Source organism: Balaenoptera borealis (genome assembly GCF_965194805.1).
Source record: "Balaenoptera borealis genome assembly, chromosome: 20".
Lineage (NCBI taxonomy): Eukaryota > Metazoa > Chordata > Mammalia > Artiodactyla > Balaenopteridae > Balaenoptera > Balaenoptera borealis.
In genome coordinates, this window is record NC_138879.1 from 60,337,679 (window position 1) to 60,356,511 (window position 18,833).

The 18,833-nt window shown below is 55.4% G+C and overlaps 1 protein-coding gene across 2 annotated transcripts; it reads right to left on the minus strand.

The window, feature by feature from the left end:
* Window positions 1–906: 906 nt before the first annotated feature.
* On the minus strand, window positions 907–18,772 carry GID4 (GID complex subunit 4 homolog). Of its 2 annotated transcripts, XM_082373052.1 has the most exons (7): window positions 18,326–18,772; window positions 14,134–14,193; window positions 10,132–10,239; window positions 7,432–7,533; window positions 6,454–6,563; window positions 6,087–6,217; window positions 907–3,818 (listed from the first exon to the last, which is right to left on the minus strand). In XM_082373052.1, exons 1-6 carry the CDS (start codon window positions 18,512–18,514, stop codon window positions 6,118–6,120), a joined length of 669 nt encoding a protein of 222 aa, XP_082229178.1. In that variant the 5' UTR covers window positions 18,515–18,772; the 3' UTR covers window positions 907–3,818; window positions 6,087–6,117. The 2 variants fall into 2 exon arrangements, with proteins under 2 accessions (XP_082229178.1, XP_082229179.1); XM_082373053.1 differs by lacking the exon at window positions 6,454–6,563 and having other exon boundaries at window positions 18,326–18,767.
* Between the last annotated feature and the right edge of the window lie 61 nt (window positions 18,773–18,833).

Genomic DNA, 18,833 nt, shown 5'->3' on the forward strand with positions numbered 1-18,833 from the left:
CGCCTCGGACCCCCCGGACGGCTCTCGCTGTTACACTTCCCAGGCAGCCTGTCAGCTTTACCCTCTCCAGCTCGGCAGTGGGCTCTCACTGGTCTCCACTTGCCCCTTCAGTCCTTCCACCCGGGAAGATCCTTTAAAACCTGCATCGGGTCCCGTCCCGCCTCTGCCCACATCCTCCGATGCCCCTCCTCTGAGTAAAGCCAGAGTCCTGATCCCGACAGCGACCGCCAAGGTCCCACAGGGCCCGAGGCTCCTACACACCCCACCCCGCTGTCCCCTCTGCTCGGAGGGCTCATCCCCACACGTCTGCGTGGCTCGCACCCACCTCCAGGTCTTGGCTCAATGTCACCCGACCGTCTTTTCAACCAGCGCAGCCCACAGTGCCCCCCAGTCTGCCGCAGCTCTGCCTGCTCTTTCCCTGTAATGCTGGTCTCTCAACACCACCTAACAGACACGGATTCTTCACTGTGTCGTTGCCATGTAGCTCCCTGCTGGGACACAGGCCATTCTCGGGGTCCGTCACGTGTGGACGTGTCACAAGCACCCAGGACGGCGGTCAGCACACAGCAAGCGCACCTGGGGAAGGTGAGCACTGACGTGGGAGGGGCTACCGCCGTCCCTTCTCTTTATCTCCCGGGCTCTGAGGTTCCAGACGGGGAGGAAGTCTCACTGGCTCCGTCCACACACCAGCCAAGCACCAGGCTGGCATCTCTACCCCGGCATCACCCAGCAGGTAACCCCGCTCCGCAGGCCAGCTCACAAGCCTGGAGGCCTTGCCCCTAATCACGCAGATGTCCCCCCGTGTTGGAATCCCCTGCGGGGGCCCAGAAACCTCCACAGCCACAGGGCCAGAAAGGGGGTTGGTTTCTTCTAACAGAACCGTTTTGCTTTAGAAATAGGACAGACTCACTGCTTAAATACCTTTATTATTTTTTAAAAATTATTTGGACATTGATAGCTCTGCAAAATACTTCTCCCGTCCCAAACCCTCAAACCCTTTCCACATGTATTCCCTAAAGAAACAAAATACTCACTTTTTGCCCATTCAAATCTAATTTTTAAAAACATGTAAGATTCAAAATCAAATATTATTTTTCTTTCCCAGAACTCGTTAGTAATTTTAAACCACGATGCACATACTCAATGGCATTTCTTTTTAAAAATTAGCTTATCTGACTATTTATGAGGAAAAAAAAAATCAATTCAAGGCCTTAGAATATAAATTCCCTGTTTCTGAAAGCAAAAGACACTGAAAAGCCCCCTTGGCTCCCCTGGAGTTTGTGCTGTGCACATCACCGCGGAACCAGCAGGCAGATGGACCGTCTGCTTCACGGAGGCATCGCTTAGTTACTGGGGGACCGCAGCTGAGACGCCGTCAAGTCCGAAAGGATGGGTGGGTGGGAGGGGACGACACCAGCAGGAGGGGCGAGGCGGGGAGGGCGGGGTGGAGGGGATCTGAGCAGAGCAGGAGCCGCGTCCTGAGGAGGGGGTGGGGGAGTCGGCAGGGAGTGCGCATCTGCACTCGTTTCTGAACGACGAATACAAGAGTCAACCAAGAACGCTGCACATAGAAGCAGAGGCATGTGGGTTACGAGAGGGCTCAGGAAAGAACAACCTCGGCTGGGGATGACCGCCCGAGCTCCTTCGGGAACTAAGTCAGGGCAGATGGTCTGGGAGTTACTCAGGGGATGTGGAAACCACTCCTTCTGCATCCTCGACAGACAGGTTTGTACGAGAACCAATCTTCATCACAGGTGTGTCCCAAAGAGCTGGCAAAGGGTACCACTTCTTCATCCCCAAACACCGCTGCACTTGACCCCTGGCTCAGCAAGGAAGCCAGCCCACAATAGAGCCCGGCCCGCCCGGGCAGCCGAGCAGCAGTGCCGCGCAGACACCCTGCCCTGCCCGCTGGAGGACACGCACACGCGGGCCCCGACAGGCTCCAGGCGGACCTCACCCTCAGCATTCTGAGCGGCACCTGAACCCTTCAAGGAGCTGGTTACACCCTGCAGCGCTGGCCCAGGCCTTGTGCCCCGAGCTGGGATTGACCAGAGCCAGCCACTCCGCTGCCTTTGGGAGTTTTAAAACCCAGGAAACGTTTCTGACTCATCTCTGGAGACAGACGTGAAGCTTCTCTCCACTGCAGCCACCAGGCAACTTTCCAGGGTCCCCAGGCCCTGGCCTTTCCAGATGGATGCTTGCATCTCTGCAGGGAGCTTCAGGACTACACAGCCCAGCGGCCCTGACACCCACCCACCACCTTCCCCAACACTTCTCCTTTAAGGCTTCTCCTGACACTCAACCTCAGGAACATACAGTACGTACGTCAATAAACCAAAGTCACTTCTTGGGAATAAAAGATTGCCCCACCACGCACCTAGACGGAAGGGCTTTGTGCTTTCTTACTCCGCCCGTGGACATGCACCTCGCGTTTGTTTTGCTCCCGTGGGTTAAAACACTACCTCGTTGTTAAAGCTTTCCCTCCGGTATTCTGAGCAAGTCTTGTAAAGCACCAGCAAATGCCAATCCCCCAAGCCCTGCCCATGTCTGCGGGCTACAGCGGATGCCACGCTATGAAGCTTTCTAAACATTTAAACAACACAACTGCACGCGCACGTGCGCACGCGCACAGACACACACACACTTTGGCACGTGAGCCGCGAGCTCCGGGAGTGCGCATGCTCTCACCCCTCCCCCACGCCAACGCGGCCGAGCTGCGGTTTGGGGAGAGCGGCTCCTTCTGCCTGGCGGGAAAGGGCGCCGCGAAGCACTGCTGTTCCGAGTAGCGAAAGGAGGACGCACAAATGCTAAACTGGCCCCCAAAACGGCTCTCACGCTTAGCGCTGTGACCGACGCAACGCTGCAAAACTTCTGTACCACGTGACCAGTTTCAAACTGCTGGCTGATTAAATATACATTTACAAATAGAATATAGGTATAAAAACTACTAAGTCAACATTTGCTGTTTTCAATGTGAAAACGATAAAATGTAATTCTGAATAATTGTGCATTTGCCATAGGGTCCTTGTTAAAGGGACCATAAAAATAATTTTGTAATAAAAAAAAACTTTTTTTTTTTTTTTTTTAAGTTTAGTATTGCCCTCAAGTTCAAAAGTTTGGAGCAAACGTGCTGAGTGAGCAGGACGGGAATCTGTCCCTGTCAGGGATCTGGAAGCCTTAAATCCTGTGACCTGGACGGCAGGCCCAGGGAAGCTGCCGGCCACTGACCAGCTCAGCGCGGGAATCCCAGGGCTGGCAGTGCCCCAAACCCCGCCGAGCGATCGGCTGCCTCCCCGCACAGGGCTCCGGGGGCGCACGGCTGCTGGGCTCGGCCTTCCCTTGAGCTACCAGAGTAAGCAATCGGGGGGCGGGGGGGCGGGGGGCCTGGTGGGGACCACTGAGCACCAAGGCCAAGGGGGGCCGGGGCTGGAGGGGGGCGTGGGGGAAGGGATGTGCGTCTCAGTGATACAGAAGTCAGCTGTGCAGGAGGAAAAGTGCATTTACGGTAGCTTAAAAACAGCTTAAGACCAAACTGCCACAGAGAGGGAAGAGGAACCGAGGCCGCCCTCCACCTGCCCTTGCTGGTCGGCCGCACTCCTCGGATGCCGTGGGTTGACATTCATGCTTCCTGATGCGAGTCTGCTCGTGAAGAAACAGGAACACACGTTCTCCTGGTTCTGGCAGGTACACAGTTTTCTTGGCAAAGTTCTTTTTTGCCAAGTTCAGTTTATTTGGTTGCCGTCCCGGACCGCTGTCACCGGAATTCGTAGATGGGCGCGCTGTGTTCTGGAACATGAGTGAGATTGAGCGACTGATACCTGTGGGGAGGAGAGGAGGGTGGTGGTGGGGGGATCGTTAGAACATCCTAAAAACCAGCACAGGGTGTGGAACCTGCCCCACCGGCGCCCGCAGAAGCCACGCCTAGAGGAAACGCAAGCTCATCTCAGACTTCCTCAGGGGAACTGAGCTTGGCCTTGTTTCCATTTCTCTGGTTAATCCCCCTGAACTAGGCAGAAAACCTGCTGTTTGTAGGCCCTGTTCCAATCCTGAAGCAACGACAGCCTGTCTTAGGAAACGAGAGGCCAAGTCCTCTGGGGGAGGATGCAGACCAGGCCCCCCACCCCTCCCCACCACCCTGCTTCCCTCCAAAGCTGCACGATCCGCAGAGCGCGGATCCGGAGAGCTTGGGATCGATGACGTCACAGCCGCCCCCCCCAACCTTAGCGACTTCACCTTCCTTCTCCCTAGACGCGGCTGTTAGAGCATCCGAGGGCTCTGCGGGTGTGCGTCCCCGTGACGGGTGCTCCGAGGAGGGAAGCAGATGAAGGATAAACAGGGCGGGACAGTCCCCACTCGGGGACGCTCAGTGTGTCGGCTCCCCCCACCTGTCCACAGAAGAGCGCGGAGCAGCACAGGGAAGAGCAGTTTATCTCTCACCCAAAACGTCAACAAGAAGGGACGATGGGGGCTTCCCTGCTGGCGCAGTGGTCAAGAATCCGCCTGCCAGTGCAGGGGGACACGGGTTCGAAGCCTGGTCCGGGAAGATCCCACATGCCGCAGAGCCACTAAGCCCGTGCGCCACAGCTACTGAGCCTGCGCTCTAGAGCCCGCAAGCCACAGCTACTGAGCCCATGCTCCGCAACAAGAGAAGCCACCGCAATGAGAAGCTCAGGCACCGCAATGAGAGAAAGCCCGTGCGCCGCAACGAAGACCCAATGTAGCCAAAAAAAAAAAAAAAAAAGGAAAAGAAAGGACGATGCATTAGCCATCAGAACCCTAACCCTAGGCCTTTGCACCCAGTGGGATGGCTGTAATCCTAAATGTGGGGAAGGACGTGGGGAAACACGAGAAGTGGAACCTTTGCACATCACTGGTGGGAACGTGAAAAGGTGCAGCCGCTGTGGGAAACAGTTCCCTTAAAAGTGAAATATAGAATACACCGTGACCCGGCAATCCCACCCCCAGTGCCCAGAGGAACTGAAAGCAGGGACTCAGACTCTTGCACACCCACGTCCACAGCAGCCGAAAGGTGGGAACGACCCACGTGTCCATCCACCAATGAACAGATAAAGACAAGGTGGTCCATCCACACGATGGGAAATCACTCAGCAATATAAAGACGAAGAGCTGACACACACCGCAACCTGGGGCCCTTCACGGTACGCGGGCCCATTTGCATGACACGTCCAGGACAGGCAAACCTGTACTTAGAGAGAGCAGATTAGTGGTTGCCTGGGGCTGGAGGGGGCGGGGAGGAAGGGTGACAGCTCAGGGGGACAGGGTTCCCTCTCGTGCCGACGAAAACGTTCTGAAACTGAGTGCGGTGACGGCTGGACAACTCTGTCGACACGGAAGCCACTGGGCTGCACGCTGCAGTGAGGGGACTGCACAGCAGGTGGGCTGTGTCTCCGTGAAGCGGCACTTTTACAAGGACAGGAGAAGCTTTCAAAACTCATTTGAAAGCTGAACAGCTGTTGACACCCCAACAACGGCTGCTCCCACAGAGGCCGGGGCTGCGTGGAGCCCCGGGCACTCGGTTGTCGCTGGGTAGCCCCACGTAGTGTCCCGCAGGAGCCTTCAAAGTGTGCAAAAGTCACAAGAAAATAATTTCCACATTCAGAGACGAAATCAGGTATTTCATGATACCGTCTGCGCTTCAGGGATAACGGGGCACTTACAAAAGCTCAAGGAGCCACGAGAAGGCCTGCAAAGGTGGCAAACGCCAGCCCTCGGGTGGCACGCGGCCGTCACCATGGCAGAGGCCCAGGGCAGGGCCGACCACGCCCGTGGGCCCCGGTCACCGGCCGGCACCAGGCAGGAGCGTGAGCACAAAATTAAAAAGGCCGCTGACAGCCAAGTTCCCACTGTCCACAGTGGGGCCTGACACTTTAGTTACTGATTAAATTGGGGAGGAATAAATACAAGACCTGCAAGATGGAGATAAACAGAGCTGAAAATATTTGCTGCTTGAAAGCGTTTAGCTATGAGTTCCTGTACCCAGAACTTCATTTTTTTACCTCGTTTACTCTGCCCTGTGGACGCAAGTGAGCCCCTCAAGAAATGAGGTCTCGGTGGCCGGTCCTTACCATTCCGAGCTCCTGTGGTAATAGTAGCCCTCTATGGAGGCCGCCGACTTCTGGAAGCAGATGTAGTAAAAGCCGGCAAAGGAAGCACCACTGATGTCCTTGATCGTGTGGTCCGGGACCAGGAACTGCTCCTGCACGTGGATGGGGATGGAGGGTCAGCGCCGGGGGCTCCGGCCCCCCAGGCCTCCCTGCCCCCCTGCAGGTGGCTTGCTAGGCAACTGTGAACCCCCGAGCCACTCGCATGTTCAACATACGCACACGGCCATCACGTGTCGAGGTCACCGGGGTCAGAGCCGAGGGCGGGCACCGTGGTGCCCACGCCTCGAGAGCACGTCAAAACCTTCCCACCCCTGAGCCGCGGACTCACGCTTCTGCTGCACCCCAGGAACCGTCGCTAGGCTCCCGGTCACCTTGAGAGCCGAGGGTCACTTCTATGGCCCGGGCCTCACCCCGAGGGCAAGGTGGAGCTCGCTCGCCCTGGGGATCCCCCCATCAGCAGCAGTCAGAACGGTGCTGCCCTCCTCAGACCCCGGGCGGAGCCAGCCCCCTGGGGGGCGAGGTCAGGGGCCGCAGGAGGCCTAGACGGCCCACGGGGGAGTCACCCTGCGTGAGAAACTCTTGGAGACCAAGCAACTCTCCTTCCCTTTCCCCAGTCTCTGAAATTGTAGTTTTTCAAATTAATTTTAAAGTAGAGCCTCACCCGACACTTCCTTTAGTGGGTTGTTTAGTTGGCCGGCTGCGGGGCGGGACTCAGGTTTACCCCCGGCACCTGCCTGTCTGCTGCCAGGGCCAAGCCCCCGCCCCAATTCTCACCACAGAAACACAAACTGGGAATGAGGGTGCTACAGGATTCGTCTGTAGGAAAGCTGGCAAGATTTCACCATAAAGCGTCTTTTTCCTACAGGTTGGGGGTGAGGGGTTGGAGGTGGGTGTAGGTTCTCCAAGTGACTTCACACACTCGCCTCCTGAATTCAGTACCCTGTGGCTTTAACCCAGGAAACAACCAGAGGGGGCACCAGAGCCACCCCAGCGAGCCCGGCCCGATGGGGTTCTCAAGGGCTGGGGGAAAGCCCAAATTCTGTCCCCGGCCCCGTGCTTCCTGAGCTGGAGGGACCGGGGGCGCCGTGACGGCCCACAGCCCGGGCGAGGTCACTTAGGGGCTGAGACAATGGGGGTCTCCCGAGTACACAGGACACTTGGGATGACCCAGCCTGCAGGGTCACAGGAGAGAACAAAGGCAGAGGACACAAGAGCCGTGCCTGCCCCACACGGGGGTGAGCATGGGCCTGAGGGGCCTGGGGCCCGGGGGCCACACCACAGGCCCGGCACAGCCGGGCAGCCTTACCTTCCACCTCATGAAGACATAGTCCCCACTCTTCAGCTCTTCGTAATCAAAGTCGTCTGAATTAAACGATTTTGCGTACTGATAAAAAGCCAGAAACTTGCCCTGAAAGCCAAAAGCAGAGTATGAGAATGAGGGACAGAGGGGTGGCGGGTGTGCTGGGCCGGTGCCGTGGCCCCTCCAGGGCGAGGCGGTGGCCGGCGGGCAGGGAGCGTCTGGTCACCCCGCGCACTGGGGCCTGGACCCCGGGGCAGACGCCTGGACCCTACGCCTGCCTAGTTAACGCGCCCAGGAAAGGCCGCCGAACGGGGATGGATGCAACCCCGGGCCTTCTCTCACCCCTTACTCCAGACAGACGCAGCCGGACGATCAGGGACGGGGTCTCCATACGTCAACCAACGGGGGCAAAGACTCAGGCTGAACCAGCCTGTAGTGCCGGGGTCGGGGGGGTTAGTAAAGTGGGGTCCCCCGACAATGCAGTGGCCTGGCGGCTTGGGACCAGCTAGTTGAGACCAGAAACAAGTCACGCTTGGTTACGGCAACAAAGCTGTACCTTATGATCATGTTTTTGTTAAAAAAAAAAAAAAGTACATATACTCAAAAAAGATTTAGGAAAAGGTTAACCCCTGCTTTAGCTTTAGGTGTTTGCCATTACAGATGTTTTGCTTTTGTTTTTTTCAAATATTTAAAGATAAGTATGTATTAATTCTATTAAAAAACCTCCTGAATAAAAAGTTAAGACAGTGGGCTTCCCTGGTGGCGCAGTGGTTGAGAATCTGCCTGCCAATGCAGGGGACACGGGTTCGAGCCCTGGTCTGGGAAGATCCCACATGCCGCGGAGCAACTAGGCCCATGAGCCACAATAGCTGAGCCTGCGCGTCTGGAGCCTGTGCTCCGCAACAAGAGAGGCCGCGATAGTGAGAGGCCCGCGCACCGCGATGAAGAGTGGCTCCCGCTTGCCGCAACTAGAGAAAGCCCTCGCACAGAAACGAAGACCCAACACACAGCCATAAATAAATAAATAAATAAATTAATTAATTAATTAATTATTTTTAAAAAAGAATTAACCTTTAAAAAAAAAAAAGTTAAGACAGAGAGGTATTAAGTCATAGAATCTGTCACACAGATATTTTTACTCTAAGTAGATTACGTGTGACGAATCTTTACTTTATCGCGATAATGATAATCACCATAATCTTTTATCACTTTATCATAATACCCACTTCAAATCTCATTCAGGAAAACTCGAGGGTGCACTACGGTGTCCTGACCCCAGTGTGCAGTAGACATCGTGGCTCCCCGACACACAGAGGGGCACTCAGAGCCGCTGGGGCCCACGTGGGGAGAGGGCATCGGGAAACCCTGAGTCCCACGAAGGCAGCCAGCGCTCCTGGAGGGAAACCGTCCCCAGGCCCGACCCTGCACGCCCAGCAGGCCGGGGCCCAGGGTGGCCTTCCCGGCCCCTCTTTCACTCAGTAGTTCAACCCAGCCTAGGAAGGCCGGAGTCCGGGTGTCTCCAGCTCTAACGAAAGGCAACAGGAAGTTCGAGCTGCTCTCCAGGTTCTTCACCTGCAGCCAACCAGCCTCAAACTGAGTTTTCATTGGGCCTCAAAGACCTTGCTTTTTGCAGGACCAATTTGAAATGGAAAACAAAGTTGGAAGGAAGACAGGCCGTGTGCTCGCTGGGCTGTGCAGGAGAGGTGGGTGCCGGGCGGGCGGGGAGAGCCGGGCGGGGCGGGGCCTGACGGCTCCCAGGGGCGCTCCCCGACAGCGGCACCTTCCAGGCTCCCCAGCTTCCAGACGCTCGGCTCCCGTTCGTACTCTATTAGAAACACAGGTGGCCGTCTACCTCAGTGTCTGCTTGCGACAAGAGCCAAAACATGTATTTAAAATTCAAAAGCTCAAGTTTAAATTCAATCGAAACTCAGCATTTGACAGGTGTTTCTTTCCTAACTCAGGTATGAGAAAGCGGCTCACCGACAAGGACGCTGCCTCCTGCAGAGTGTCTGCAGGCGGGGCCCCCAGGAGCCCGTGGGCCCGGAAGCAGGAGCGCGCGGACACAGCCAGGAGCGGTGGCGGGGCCCGGGAGCCGCTCTGGAATCCCCACTACTGACACCTCCCCCTGCGGGGTGCAGGGGGAGCGCACTGGAAACCGAGGCTCATCCTCGCCACAGCCAGCTAAGCCAAAAGGCTCTAGCGACCGGCTGAGCAATGGGATTTTAAAGACACAGGACTCGCGTGGCCCGGCGAAAAGGCTCGAGGAGGAGCTCTGAGCTGTCCTGAGGACCTCACAGCTGCGAGCACACAGCCGTGCTTGACAGGCGCGGGCGCTTCCAGGGCAGGAGCGGCCCTGAGGCCCTGCCCGTGAGGGGGAACCGCGCGCCTCCACCCCAGGCGCACCCTAAAGGCAGAGGCCGTCAGGGATGGCAGAGGAGGCGGGAAGGGAACGGTGGCTGGAGAGGGACGGTGCCGCCAGCCCCCGGCGCCCAGAGCAGAGGAGGCGGGAAGGGAACGGTGGCTGGAGAGGGACGGTGCCACCAGCCCCCAGGTCCCAGAGCAGAGGGGCGGGAAGGGAACGGTGGCTGGAGAGGGACGGTGCCGCCAGCCCCCGGGGGCCCAGAGCAGAGGAGGTGGGAAGAGAACAGTGGCTGGAGAGGGACGGTGCCGCCAGCCCCCGGGCGCCCAGAGCAGACGGGCACTCACCCAATGCTTCCGGTCCACATCCTCGTCCGCATCCCACTTTCGGGTTAAGAAAGGGTGCTTTTTGCTGATGATTTCTCCTTCAAAGAAGGTCGTGAGGGTTGGATACTCCTATGGTAAGAACCCAAATGTCAAACACGATGTCAAACGGGAGTTGTAACCTTTCACAAAGGAAAAAACCAACCTTGCTGTAATTTCTCCCCAGAGCTTTGCAGAAATGACCACACTGCTGAGCAACCACCCAGACCAGCGACGCCCACGGCCGTGGAGGGAGCCTGAAGTGAAGGGGCTGGGGGGAGGGGGTCTGTTGGATTCCGGGGCCTTTGCCAGAAGCAGGGAACCCCTCTTTGGCGCCCTTGTTATGTGCTGATGGCTCAGAAAAGAATTTGGACAGGTTATTTCTGAATACAAAGCAGACGGTAACTTGATAGGTTTCACTTTCCAAGGCGAATACCCAGAGAGGCTCCAAAATCAAGCTCCATCTCCCTCGTGCCACGGCCCAGCCACTGCTTCTCAAACTGCCTCAGCCTGTCCTTTTTACGCCAACTCTTCAGGTTTGGGGGGCAGGGGGAGGTTGGTAGAATACCTTGATGTATTAGGCATTCGTATAATTCTATCGCATGAGCTCAGACAGCTTATACGATGGGAAACATTGATAAATCACGTCTGCCCTGGGAAGCCACAACCGCAGGAAAAACAAATAAGCCGTCATCCTGACTGGGTGCTTGGAATACTCCGGACAACCTTGCTACTTGTTCCTCTGATAGTAAGGAAGCACCAAAGATTTTGAAAAAATTAATGGAAGAACAAGTCAACAATGTAAAAAGTGTACCGTTTCTCTGCATTTCTAGAGACCGGCCAACCCACCTGCCAGGTGGCCCCTCAGCACCACCCACCCGCCCGGGTACCTCCCAAGGGAGCGGTGATGACCCACCGCCTGGCAGAGCAAGGGTCACCACCCTAAAATCCTGGGACCATAGAGGTCCTGCTTTCTTCTCCTCACCCCACGTAAGCCCCTCTCAACTGGCATCAAACTTAACTACCCGTTTAAAATAAATCTGTTCCCAAGGCTTTGCCGCTTCTCCCGGCTCTCCTGCCACGTGGACCGGGGCTTCCAGAAAGCCCGTGGCTGCTTTACCGCACACACCCAAGCAGCCTGCCCTCGTAGCAGTGAGCTCGAAACACTACAGATTTGCCACCCCCCTGAAGCCGCAGCCCTCACCCCAACACTAGTGCTGGGTTCCTCAGATATTTATAGATACAGAGTGAAGAGATTAAAGAAGAGATAAGTTCCTAAGTGGAAACCTGATTTTTAAAGGTATAAACCAAACTATACTCATCCGTTTTAGGAAGGACTGCTAAGGGAAAAAGTTCTGTGTAAGCTGACAGCGGACTTGAGATGTTAAATAAAAAGCTATAGACAATATATTGACTTCCTGAGTTCTATCAAGACTTCCCTAAAATAGAAGGATAAACGATCAAGTCCTCCTATTATAACGCACAGAACATACTTATGTTCAAGTCACGAGTTTTCCTAATAAGTGATTCTGCGTCGACTTCTCTCTAAAATGTTTCAGGCAATCTCCCAGGGTGACCACAAGGTACCCACAAACTTCCAAAATTAAATAAAATAAACATCTAATGAATGAGAGTCATGTGCACAGAAGGAACCAAAACGACAAAGCCTCTCACAGGGCAGGCGAGGACATTCAAGCCCTGACTACAGCCGGGGAGGTGGGGGGGCGGGTGGTCACAAAGGGGGGGGGGGCGTGGCCAGCCCCCCCCCCGGGGGTGGGATCCCTGCGCCGGGTCCCACTCCCCTCACTGACTCCAGGCTCACCTGCCTGGAGGTGCCTCCAGCTTTCCGTGAAGACCTGCCTTCTGGGGGGTCAACGTTTGACTGGCCAGTAACTCAGCAAGAACTTCTGAAACCAGCAGTAAACGAGCGCCTGTGGCTCTGGGTAGTGTGACCAGCTCCCTGGTTCAGCCTCGGGAGCGTCCAAAACTGGAGAGTGCGTGGCAGGCCTGACCATGACACCCCCAGGCTGGGCTCCCAGGCCGGGTGCCAGCCGCCTCCGCCGGGCCTCCCCAGGGACGCCCCTCTCCCTGCGGGTGGCTGGCTCGGGACTGCAAAGGGAATGTTATTTGACACCCATTCTCACAATTCTGGGATTTAATTTCCACAAGGCACACAAACTTCAAAAACTGTACTTATTTGTGAATGTAAGGCAGATAAGAGGCAAGTTATCTCCAGTGTAACAGTGAATTTTCCCTATTTCCGTACAGACGAGGAAGACCATGACTATGACCCAAACCGTTCAGTTACGTTAAAGTAAATCACATATGTGCTTTTTCAACAGCTATAAATGGAAAAGCAAACAAAAATGGTTAACTGTGCTTTATAACAGGTGTAAAACCATTCAAAGAATCGTCACCCTTTTCTGCATCTTACCAATTATCCAGTGACCATGCATTAGATTTATAACTTAAAAAACTGTTAGACAGTTGTACAATGCTGTGACTATACCGAAAGCCAACAGATCGTACACTTTTTTTTTTTTTGGCCGCTTGTTGCGGGATCTTAGCTCCCCAACCAGGGATGGAACCCGTGCCCCCTGCAGTGGAAGCGCGGAGCCCTAACCACTCGATTGCCAGGGAGGTCCTAGATTGCACGTTGTAAATGGGTGAATGTATGCTATGTGAATTATATCTCAGTAAAGGGACTAAAAAAAGTTAGTAAAAAAGATGAATTCACAGACTCCTGACGCTCCTGCAGGACGAAGGGCCTCAGGAAACACAGCCCTCCTCTAGTAAAAGGCGGCTTCAGGCGGGAAGGGCCGGGCCCAGGGAAGGGCCAAGCCAGCACCCCGTCCGCTCAGAGGAGCCTGGCTCTAGGTGGCTTGGGGGTGCTTCCCGTCATTAGCGCCACCTGCCCCCGGTGGGACGTCCACAGCACTTCCGTACGCGGTCTGTGGATTTTTAATCCTACTTAACCATTTCCACAAAGCTTCCTGTGACCATCTGGAATCGGTGTCCACATCCCACGTGACAGATTTTGCTGGTTTCCTTATGAAGTTAAATGTCTGTGTTCTGCGCTCAACAAATGTGTTTGGCCACCTAAGAGTTGAGCGTATTCTGTTTCCTGTGCGTCTTCTACTGGCACAAACCCACGGGTGAGAACCCTTCCTTTTGCTGTCATTTTCTGCCCCTACTTGATTGGATACGTTTTCTAGAGGAGGGAAGAGATACCTTTTTGTCTCAACAACAAATTTCACAGGAGATTCTCAGACTCCCGGTGGGGAAGCAGGAGAACAGGGGGAACGGGGGCGACGGAAACAAGTGTTTCCAGACCGAGGAGGACCAGCCTTGTCAGGTCCCTTGGAGCCTCCCACTCGCTGACCCTGCGTCTTCCCCGGGAGACACAGCAGGCACCTGGAGCTCTCACCTCGCGGATGAGGAAATGGAATGGACAGAGGTGACGTCGTGGGGCCAGAGGAGGCGGCGCGAGGATGCGAACGCCGCGGCCCCCGACCCTCGGCCAGGCGGCGCCAGGCCCTCCTCCTGCCCACTCACCAGCGGGAAAAGAAAGCATGCTCTCTCCTGCCTCCGATATTCCCAGGAGTTCTGAGGTTTCAGGTGGTTCAAAGAAAGGAAAACACCTACGTTTTCAAACTGCGAAGACCTCAGTCCTCGGAGGAACGATGCTCGCCCAGAGGCTGAAACTGACCACGACGGTGGCAGCTATGTTCTTACTATGTTTGTTTTCCTCAAAAAGGATTAAAGTAAAATCAGTAGCGTTGGGCACACGCTGACCTGTTTATAAACGTCAACGGTCTGTGAGTCTTTGTGCTTTCCAACAGGACACGTCCAAACTGCCTGCTCTACGCTCCCCCTGAAAGAACCACGCTTAGAAATGGGGCTCCTGAATCAGGCCTGAGGAGTCGAGGTTGCTGGCCCTTCAGGACCGAGGCCCCTCCGGCTCCTGCCCGTGGGAGGGGCGCTTACCTCAGTAAGGCCTTTGATCTTCAGATACCCACAGAGGTACGAGTTCCCCGTGTCCACGTGCTGAAAAGATACACACAGCCTCGTTACCAATGGAGGGTCCAGCAGGAGACAGCGGGAGCACGTCCGGCAGGCAGAGGCCCCTTCGAGGCCAGGGCGGCAGGCGGGTGGGGGGTGAGGGAGCCTGGAGGCCGGCTGGCCCAGTGCAGCCCGGGGCTCACAGGTCCTGTGGCACGCTGAGTGTTCAACACTGAGTGAGGCCTCATTTAAGAAACTAGGAACATTTTGTGGCATTTATCAGATCTGGGGACCCAACTACTTCCAATACACCATGAGTCAAACACCAAGGCAGTACTTAGAAGCTGCAGTGAACTCAGCCAGCCAGTCGAGGTCAGCACCAAAGCAAGCGGGCTTCAACGAAGCTGGGGCGGTCCCACCGTCCGGTGTTGGGGACAACGGTCTCCACCTGAAAAGCACCACAGCCCTGCAAACGTCCTCACCTGCTGACCTGGGCATCGGACGGCATCAAGCAGCTGATCCGAACTCACAGGGGTCAGTAAAGAAGTTGTGTTAAAGGACACACAGCTCTAACCCAAGGCCTTAAGTTTCAAGGATGCAATTCTCACTGAATTTCAATATAGTTTGGGGTTTCACAGCTGCCAGAAAGGGCATCAGGTGGCAAGGATACTTGCTAATAAGACTAAAAACTGCACTGTAAATTGGCTAACATTTTGCACGGATTATCACCTGCTCAAGAATCAGAATTTCATTCTGGCCTCCATCCAAGCATGTGCCTCTCCCTTTCTGCCCAAATTGATCTTGATGAACTCAAACCCACCATAGCGCAGAGAGCTTCAACCAAACAACGGGCCGGCATCTCAACGAGAAAGATAACAAGGCAAATGCTCAGCAAGAAGGTCTTGCAGCACAGCTGTGTCCAACAGCTGCTCTTTTTAATATTCCTTCCACGGTGACCTGGGCTTCACTTCACTCTTAGCTTCTTGGATGGCAGAGGAGAAAGAGAGCAATCACAGTAACAAAACAACAACAACAAAAAGAGCGGTCAGCATCCTACAAACGTTAGAGGAGCTCTTTAAACTGGAATTTCCAAAAAGAAAAGGCACTCCAGAAGCCCATGAAAAGAGGCCCAACCTTGTCAGTCATCCCGGAAGCTCAAATCAAAGCCACAATGAGACACCACCTCACACCCACTAGGATGGCTACAATCAAAAAGACAGACAACAGCAAGTGTTGACGAGGATGTGGAGAAACTGGAGCCTCAGACGCTGCTGGTGGGAATGCAAAACGACACAGCCACTTTGGAAATCAGTCTGGCAGTGTCTCAAGTGTTAAACAAATAATTACCATATGACCCAGTATTCCACTGGTAGGGAGACATCCAGGAGAAAGGAATACGTATGTCCACATAAGAACTTGTACGTGAATGCTCACAGCAGTGTGTTCATAACAGCCCCAGAGTGGAAAAAATCCAAACACCCATGGACAGGTCAATGGATAAACAAAATGCCGTAGATCCACACAGGGGACTATTAGGCAACGATAAGAAGTCAGGAAGCACTGACACCTGCTGTGACGTGGGTGAGCCCTGAAACACTGCTCAATGGAAGAAGCTAGACACGAAAGGTCACATCATTGTACGACTCCATTTACATGAAAAGTCCAGAATAAACAAATCTTAGGTGAAAAAAAAATAGGGGTTGCCTAGGGTTGGAGGGGTGTGACAGCTAAGGGTTCTTTGGGGGATGATGAAAACATTCTAAAATTAGATTGCAGTGACGCTTACACAACTTTGTGACTACACTAAAAAACTACTGAATTGTATACCTTAAACGTGCGAATGGTGTTAATAGGTGCATCGTATCTCAGTAAAGCTGTTACGAAAAACAGAAAGAAAACAGGAAATAGATGAAGTTACAAAAAGCGTACGTATTCTAAGAAGGCTGAGCCCAAGAACCCAGTCCTGGCTGAAAAACCAGATGATGGAGCTATTCACACGCCACTGACTGTCTCCACGACGGACAAGCCGCTCACCAGTCCGGATACAGGGCAGCTTTCCTGGGTGAGACCGCTGCCCCCACCATCAGACGGCCCACTCCAAGGGGCCTCCAGCCACCGGCCAGGTCTCCGCTCAGGCCGCCCACTCCAAGGGGCCTCCAGCCACCGGCCAGGTCTCCGCTCAGGCTGCCCACTCCAAGGGGCCTCCAGCCACCGGCCAGGTCTCTGCTTGGGCCGCCCTGGGACCTACCAGTTGTGCACCAACTCAATCCCCACTCCCAGCGGTTCACAAGGAAGTTGGCACCTGACAGGAATTCAGAAACCACACACTAAGGACAGGGAGAGGAGCTGCTACAGTAACCAAGGCGAACTTCTCTTTTGACACTTGGCTATCCTGCCACTTGTCCCCGACCCCATCCTAAACCATCAAACTCAACAAGGGGCACAAATTCAAGATCATTGCAAACATGATCCTCACCAGGGATCTCACTTCTAGAATTTTATGATTAGCTGCAAAAAGTAAAAAAGCCTATAACTTCCTACTAAACTCTCACATTTGAAGCAAGAGAAGGGGGATTACCACATTAGGCATCTCATTATGAAGACTGAAATAACTCAGCCACGGTACTTTTTTTTTTGGCCGCACCTTGCAGCTTGCCGGATCTCAGTTCCCTGACCAGGGACTGAACCTGGGCCATGACAGTGAAAGCACTGAATCCTAACCACTGGACCGCCAGGGAACTCCTGTTTTTTTCAATTACAATAAATATCGTGGCTCATGATAGATATTTAAGTTTATAGACCAAAGATACAACACAGAAATGGAGTTCTCCCAATCAAAAGAAATTATCTATTCCCACAAAGCAGTAAGAAAAAAGAGGCTGATGAATGCTCTGCAGTTAGTGGAAAGAAAACGCATCCACAACTGTTTTTTGGGTGGGAGACCTACTTGCTTAGAAAAGAAGCTGTTAAAGATTTAAAATTATTAAAGGGCAAAGGGCAAGCATAAGGAAAAGACACTTGCTACGTTCTGTCCTCACACAAGACCTCAAAGCTTCTGGAAAGCCTTTCAAGAGGACAGATGTTTGGGGGGGCTTTTGGGAACAGCCTAGGAGGTGAGGTATCAGACTAAGGACAAAGGGGCAAAGGGAGGAGGAGGTGGGTCCTGATGCAGGTCTGGGCAGCTAGAGAGGAGGAACAGTTTTCTAGGAGGGAGAGGAAAAGGAGTATCAACCACTGCCAATCTCCTTGGGCTGGGAAGAAATGTCAAGTGTGCTCCCATTTGCATGAGAGGGGTGAGGTGCAAGAAAGGGCCGGGACAGGTGAAGCTGCAGTTCCAAAGCCATTAGGGGCTGGCAGCAGGTTCTCAGAAATCCAGGTCAAATGGGGGGAGGTGGGTGGACACGGGAAGGAAATACCGTATGAGAAATAAAGCGGGTGAATTACATTTCCCAGTACGTGGGTATTAGAGACTGGGAGAAAGCCCTGGCCGTGTCGATCAAAGTTAAGAACACGAAAGAGGGTCCCCTGGAGCCAGGAAGGAGGAGAACAGAGGTGTAGGACAGGGAGGTCTGGGCAGACAGGCCAGGGAGACCGGGAGTGGCCTGGAAGTGGCCAGAGGGCAGGGGTAGGGAGTACGAGAAGCCTGGGCCAGGAAGAGACTAGGGGTTGGGGGGCTAGGAGGCCAGCTTCTTAACAGACTATGAGGAGCCCACCCAGGATGAGGGCCCGGCCTGGGGGGGTGGGGCAGGAATCAGGGTGGGCTGGGGGCTCTCAAGCTCAGGGGCTAATGGAGGGAGAGGGCTGAGAAAGTCCCCCAAGGAGAAAACCCCAGGAGAAGGAGGCGGGCCCCAGGGCCTGGGCTTCCTGGGACCGAGGAAAACGTAAGGGGCAGCAGGCACGTCACAGGCCTGGGAGGGTCCCGAGTCAGGGGGAACCACTGGAGAGCTCTTCGGGGTCCGAGAAGGGCTAGAAGGAGGGCTGGTCCTGGGGCGACAGGCCACGGGGAGGCAGGGCCGGGTCTGAGGCCGCCGGTCCCCGGCTCTGGCCCGCAGAGTTGGGGTGCGCCGGAGGTCTCCCGGCAGGCCCGGGCAGCAGGCCCGTCCGCGGCCGCGGGCTCGAGGGGGCGGCGGCGCGGCCCCGCCAGTGGGCGCCGCGAGAGGCCCGGCAGCCGGCTCACCTGCAGCACCACCTCCACGTCGTACGAGTTACCCTTGCTCTTCTGGTGGCCGCGGAACTTAGAGCCGCTGTAGAGCAGGCTGGTGGCCACGCCGGGCTGCTGCGTGTTGATGGGCGGCGGCGGGATGAGCGAGGCGGCGGAGGCGGCCGAGGCACCGGCCGGCGGGGGACACTCGGTGCGGACCGGCATCGCGGGGTCCCCCGGAGCCAGGGCTGGGGGAGGGGGAGGAACCGCCGCCGCGCGGGAGCCGAGGAGGCTGCCCGGGGGTAAGGCGGGCGCGCGCGTGGGGCGGGAGGGGTCCACCCGCCGGCCGCCTGCGGACCGAGCGCTCCGGCCGCCACCGGGACCCCGGGACCTGAGATCAGGGCCTCCGGGTGCTAAGCGAGCCCCCTCCCCGCCTGCGCTCGCACACACACCCCTTCCGATTGGCTCCAGCGCGCCGGGGGGCGGGAGCAGGCTAGCGCGGCGCTTCTGCCCATTGGCGGCTGGAGACAGCACGTGGCGGGCA